Source organism: Egretta garzetta, unplaced genomic scaffold, assembly GCF_000687185.1.
Source record: "Egretta garzetta isolate BGI_Z169 unplaced genomic scaffold, ASM68718v1 scaffold634, whole genome shotgun sequence".
Taxonomy (NCBI): domain Eukaryota; kingdom Metazoa; phylum Chordata; class Aves; order Pelecaniformes; family Ardeidae; genus Egretta; species Egretta garzetta.
In genome coordinates, this window is record NW_009259536.1 from 141,855 (window position 1) to 148,369 (window position 6,515).

Sequence of the window (6,515 nt, forward strand, 5' to 3'; positions counted from 1 at the left end):
CTACCTCGCTCGTGTAATGCTTCTAAGCCCCTCCAGGCTCCTTCTTGCTATTTGGTCTCTACCAAAGGAAAACACAGAGTTACACAGAAAAAAAAAATAGAAAAAAAACATTAAAAGGGAATAGCAGGAGGCCTCTCCATTTGGACGAGAGCTCTAGCTGGGTATCTTATCCCCTTCGACGCAGATGTTTGAGTCCCCTTTGGAGCTTATCGCTCTCCAGGCAGGACAATCCCCCAGGAAACCCTCCAAAAATATAAGCGAACGGGGTTCAAAGAATAGAGATGAAACAGATATTAGCAGATCTAGCCCTAAGCCTGCACTAACAATCACCGAGAGCTTTCCTAACTCAGCAAAAGCACGAGACACCCATCCTCACATGGTGCAAGCACCATTACGGACAGCCCCAACCCACCGCTCTCTCTGATCCGACACAGACGCCGTTTTTCCCAACTTCTCCACCAGACCCACAGGGCCTTTTATTACTTTGATTAAGTTTTTACTGCTCCCCAAGCCTAACCAGGTGCCTTTTTCCTGCAGCTCTCGTACCTCCTCCAGGAGCTAAAGCCAAGTACCGACACCTCCCACCCCTGCACAGAAGCCAGAGAAGATGTGCATTGAGCTGGAGCCCAGCAGAAGGAAAAAAGGAAAACTAAAACCACCGCAGTCCTGGCCAAAACCAGACATTTGCTCCAGCAAAAGGAAACGTGAACTTCTAACGCTGCTGTATTTGGTACAAAATCTGTGCGCTGTACCGAACTTTTCTAAAAGCCACTGCTCTTTTGGTTTCTTCCAATGGAGGATTAAAAGTCTAAAGTTAGACCTACAGGTACTTTATACTCTTCATTTAATTCAAGCAATATAATTGCAGTGAGGAGTAAGAGCATGGTAAGGTCATGCTGGTAATTAAAGCTATATTGTAGAAATATGCTCATTCGAGATGTGATTAAATAATAAAATATTGCTTAGTTCTGTACCATCATTAAACTTGCATTAACGCATAAATATTTAACTGTAACGTATAATGAACATAAACATTATTGATTTACAAAATGACAGCCGCAGAACGTGACAGAGATGACAGTTTATACAAGTCGTACTTACACTCAAATGCTGTTGTCGTTGCATCCGGCAAAACTTGACCGATGACGTCCTGAAACGTAAAGAAGAATTGGCTGTACATGAAACGGGAAACGCCTGAGATGGTTTAGAGTAAATCACCTTAATTGGTCCCCAGCTGCAGGCAGAAGACTTGAAGTCCTGCTACTCACCACGGCCCCCAAAATCACAAAGTCTTTAGTGCCCGCCCCAGATCAGTACCAATCACGGTGCTCTTCTCCTTCCTCTCCAAGCTACCTTGAGGAAAGCTGTTTGCTTTTTAAATAACTCAATCATCATTGCAAACAAGTCGGCGCTGTCCGTTCTTGCAATTTAAAGAATCGATTTTGTCTGTAGGTTATAAAAAAAATTTACATCTAACGCATCGAGGCAAGCTGTAAGAACAGAGGTTTATGAATGGCTTTTTACGTAAGCAAGCACATTTTCCCTCTCAGTCCTCGTGCTCACATCTCCCCGAGTCCGCCTCCCCGCCACCGAACAACTGCCCTGGTCCTCCCTCCACCTCCTGCCCTGCCCGCAGCTCGGGAATGAGAGGGTAACAAGCAGCTCGGGATGGGTTTAGGGCTGCCACCGTGAATTAAACCACTCTGAGACTGAAGGGGTTTTTGTTGTTTCACTGCACAAGTGCCCGGGAAAGCGGCGGGACCCAGGGGCTGCGGCGAGCTGCCTGCCGCTGCCTCCCAGGGCGGCGCGGGCCCCCACCATGCTCTCCACGCCCAGCGCGCCGGGCCCCGAGGGCCGGCGCGAGGCCGCCTGCCGCTGCCTCCCAGGGCGGCGCGGTCCCCCACCATGCTCTCCACGCCACGCGAGCCGGGGAGGTTGGGAGGCTCTTTGTCATTCTTTATTGGGATTTAAACTTCTTCGAAACTTGGGGGATGGACACAAATAGACCAAGTAGGGTTAAAACACCTGGAGGAGTGGAAGCACTAACCTGGAGGGCAGCCTCCAGCCTCGCCTTGTAACGAAGCCACGCACGTAACGAAGCCACGCCATCCCTTTCGTACGGGAGCTGCACGTACACAAGCCCATCACAAAACACACCCAACATTGCCAAGCGTTGCACATCTCCGATCCAAACCAGCATATTTTATTTTATTTTTTTTGGCCAATACAAACCTTTCCTCTACAACTAAACCGAGAGGGGAGCTTTGATTTATTTATTTATTTTTTAGCCTTTACATACAGCATTTACTCAAAATTCAGTGAAAAAAAATATCTGCTGGGGCTGGAGTCCTCCCGGGCTCCCAGTGCATGTGCTGCTGTCAGCCGTTGCGGGGCTGTAATAAGTCATGTCAGGGCACGGCGTAAATGCACAGCATGGTTTTTTTCCTTCCTGCTGCCTGATTTCTCGTGTCAGACAATCTCTCCGCTGACAGTGTCACGAAGTGATTAGAAATTAATGAACAACAATATTTATCGTAGCCTGTACACTGTGAGCCTCTCGGGGTGCTAAGCACCCCCCCCGTACCAAAGCTTTAGTGATCGCTGTCCCTGTCACTTTTGTTTTCTCTATTTTTTCATTTAGTCGAAAAGCAGGAAATTAAAAACATTCTGTGCGATGTTAGAGACACAATTAATGCAACAAGAAAGCAGCAAAAGCAGCCTCAAGATTTCCGCAGAGCTAACTGAAGCAAATATTTCTAAAACTTTCTCATGTTGTCTTTCCATTTTACTCGCTAAAATCAACGAATCATACCTCATTTAAACTATTAATTATATGCAAAAAGCCAGAAGGTGTGCAACACAGCTTACCTAACGATTCTAGCGATACAGACTGTAAATTTGTGGAGTCAAAAATGGAATAAAAAAAACCCCCAAAACAGCAGCGTATTAACAAAAATTTTTCCATTTAAATACCTCTACAGGGTTCAACAGCTCTGTCGGTCCTCCGTCAAAAACCAGCCGAGCTGCACCCTCCGTCCCTAACAGGAAATTAAAGCCTTGCCTAAACAGAAGTCTGTGCCGTTAACTAATTATTTCTAAATCCATTTAGTTAAACATTGAAAATTCCTCGGCAAACACGCTTTAATTGTCTTAGATTTAAGCCACTTGTAAAACGTTCTCATGTGGGCACGCAGATGCTTAAATCCATTAAATGGATTTGAAAATTGTTACCAGAAAAGGACCCCAATTCTGAGGTATTTACAAGCTGTATTTAAGAGGTGGGTGAGCATGGCACCGAGACAGGGACGCTTCTGGTGGCCCCAAACGTCTGCCAGGAAAACTCCAAGACTCCAAAGCTGCGATAGTGACGGTAAATTCTTTTACATTTTTATTTTCCTAATCAGAATAACTTTTCCTATACATTGGGACTTCTGTAAAATTAATAATAGCCAAGTACATGAATTTAAGAACTATACGCTGTAAGTCTGCCTTCTGGTAAATAGTGTAAATAGTGTAAATAGTGTAAATAGTGTAAATAGTGTAAATAGTGTAAATAGTGTAAATAGTGTAAATAGTGTAAATAGTGTAAATAGTGTAAATAGTGTAAATAAAAAGAAAACCCTACTAACAACCACGGAAACTTCACCCTGGTCAACTTCATGAACCTCATGAGGTTCAACAAGGCCAAGTGCAAGGTCCTGCCCCTGGGTCGGGGTAACCCCTGGTATCCATACAGGCTGGGGGAAGAAAGGATCGAGAGCAGCCCGGCCAAGAGGGACTGGGGGCTACAGATGGACGAAAAGCTGGACATGAGCCAGCCATGGGCACGGGCACCCCAGAAGGCCAACCCTACCCTGGGCTGCATCAGGAGAAGCGTGGCCAGCGTCGAGGGAGGGGATTCTGCCCCTCTGCTCTGCTCTGGGGAGACCTCCCCTGGAGCCCTGCGTCCAGCTCGGGAGCCCTCAGCACCAGGAGGACATGGACCTGTTGGAGCGGGGCCAGAGGAGGGCTACTAAAATGCTCCTTTCAAGTAAACCAGGGGAGGTTTAGACTGGATCTAAGGAAGAAATTCTTTAAAATAAGGGTGGTGAAACTCTGGCAGGGGTTGCCCAGAGAGGTGGTGGAGGCCCCATCCCTGGGAACATTCCAGGCCAGGTTGGACGGGGCTGTGAGCAACCTGATGTGGTTCAAGGTGTCCCTGCTCCTGCAGGGGGGTTGGGCTGGGTGACCTCTAGGGGTCCCTTCCAACCCAAAACATTCTATGATTCTATGAACTTTCAGGATTTCTATTAAATGAAGGCATCTGAGAAAAACTGGCCTTGCAGGGAGTGGGAGGGAGGGGAATCACAGCATTACCCCGGTGTCACTGTAGTATTTTCATCAGCTGTATGAGACTGCCATGCTCAAACCAGCAGCAGACCACTCCATGACCCAGGCTTAAGGGATTACTCTAAACGTCAACAGATTACGCCTCTTCTACTATCACAACAGAGATCACAAACAATAAAACACTACAACTTGTAGACGTTGTTCAAGTGGGCTCACACAGACGATAGCTTCTATTTTACCTTACAAAACCGAGAAGCCTCTGACAACGAAGAGAAAAATCGGGGAGCGGCAGCTGAAATAAGAATTCCGTCAAATCTGCGCTCTGGAAGAGCTGTGGAGCACTCATCGCGGGCGAGAACACAGAAAATGTGAAAGCTCTACCTTAACAACAGCACCAACACTGAAACCACGGCCCTCGCTCTGGTTTCAGTTAAAACTCGTTTTTTCTCAGCATGACATCATGAAGTTATCCTGAATTAACACCAAGTGCTTACTCTGGTGACAGCCAGGGCAAACGAACCTAGACAGCCTGATGACAAAAATAAGCTCATTGCAGTTCCTTTAGTGGTGCCTTTAAAATAAATCTGTTTACTGGTAACTTACAGGCCTGCAAAGCTGACATACACAGAATACATTTAAAGTGACATCATGAAGAACGGTTCTTAGCACCCGGTTTAGGAAAGTAACCAAGAAAATGCCTAACCTAGAGCGTACAAGCAGCGCCGCTTCCATGGGGCAAGCATCGTCCCGTTGAGTCAAGGCCAACCACCGGCACCAACCTGCGGGTATCAGGTTTTTTCAAGTTTGAATACCTGCTACACAGCTGAGTACCCAAAGGCTCCTCCAAGAGACACCATTAGAGCAGTTGAAAATGAAGAAATATCTCATTTAGCGTGCAAGGCATGGCACTGAGCATCAGGCTCCTGACTCCAACAGGTTGTTCTATGGCTACGGACAGGATATTTGGGGACTCTACACCGTAGCATCTTCTCTGAAAAAGGAAGATGGAAATCATCTTGCAAGCCAAGACATGCTGCAAGGCTACGCTCATTTGTATTCACAAGGCTGTTCACGCTTCTAGGATGCTAAATTAACAACAAATATGTTTTAAAAAAAAATAATCTTGCTCTTCACAGGGCATCATTTTAAGGGGCTTTCTTAATACAAAGCAGACCACGGGACCTACCTGAGAAGGAAGAACAGCCTTACTACACAGCTAATCCAAGGCTCCCCCCAAGCCCCCAGTTCCCATCAATCCAGAGATCCGGGGGTATGCACCCGGTTTTCGGATCTGGCTAGTGAATGTGCTTCTGCAGGTCAAGACAAGATGGTACTTCCCACCAAACCACCTGGACCGTAGGTTTGAGCCTGCTGTCCCCTGGACACCACCGCAGCGAGCGAGATCAGTGCTAAACGGGGCCAACTACAGGGATTATTTAGAGAAAAAAGGGGTCCCTTGAGTTCCTCTGTCCTCAATTTAGAGAGGCACGGACAATATGGGAAACAGCGAGGTCTGACTGGATTACAGCTATTCAGTCATTTACCTTTGCAGGGAATGTCTCAATTCTCCACGCTATCTTTAATTGATACTCTTAACATATAAACCCTCTGTAATTGCCTACCAGGCGAGTGGAAATCGCAGTGAAGGCAGAAGGACAAGAGAAGAGTGGGTCAGCCCCACTCCTGCCCTCCCCACCATGCTTGGGGCTCCCCCTCCCCAGCCAGATCCACCATGCTTTAACGTCCAGAGCCTTGCTTCATTTAATTCCTGTAGTTACCAGGTAAATTAAGTGCATGTGCATGCTGCAAGGGCACCTCCTGAAACACAGACAAATGAGGGCCTTGACATAGTTTGGACCTTATTAAGCTTCTTCCTTCTTAAGATTTCACTGTCCGCAAGAGAGGGTTTTTGACACGAGAACGACAATCGTCCAACAGTACCCCTGCACGGCTGTACGTCCAGCTGAACCCTGGCGTAACACCCATCATCCCCACATCCGACATTTCCACTGGCGGCGAGAAATGTGTCATCACCTACGGACTCACCATATGTAATCCAGCTCTTTGGCAGGACGGAGGTGCTGCTGTCTCTGCTACCCTCAATGCAACAGCCTAACCTTCAGTTATCTGCTGTTACCAACACCAACACAGACGTGACCTGACGCAGAGGTCTAGCCACTTTCACT

At 47.1% G+C, this 6,515-nt stretch overlaps 1 protein-coding gene across 1 annotated transcript in view; it reads right to left on the reverse strand.

The window, feature by feature from the left end:
* Positions 1-4,675, reverse strand: part of MAP2K5 (mitogen-activated protein kinase kinase 5) — a 119,802-nt gene extending 115,127 nt beyond the window's left edge. Inside the window, exons 1-3 of the mRNA XM_035893213.1 lie at positions 4,574-4,675; positions 2,048-2,125; positions 1,102-1,150 (exon numbers count right to left, since the gene is read on the reverse strand). Coding sequence (XP_035749106.1) covers positions 1,102-1,150; positions 2,048-2,125; positions 4,574-4,675 — 229 coding nt within the window. The remainder of the gene's footprint in view (positions 1-1,101; positions 1,151-2,047; positions 2,126-4,573) is intronic.
* Positions 4,676-6,515: the final 1,840 nt, after the last annotated feature.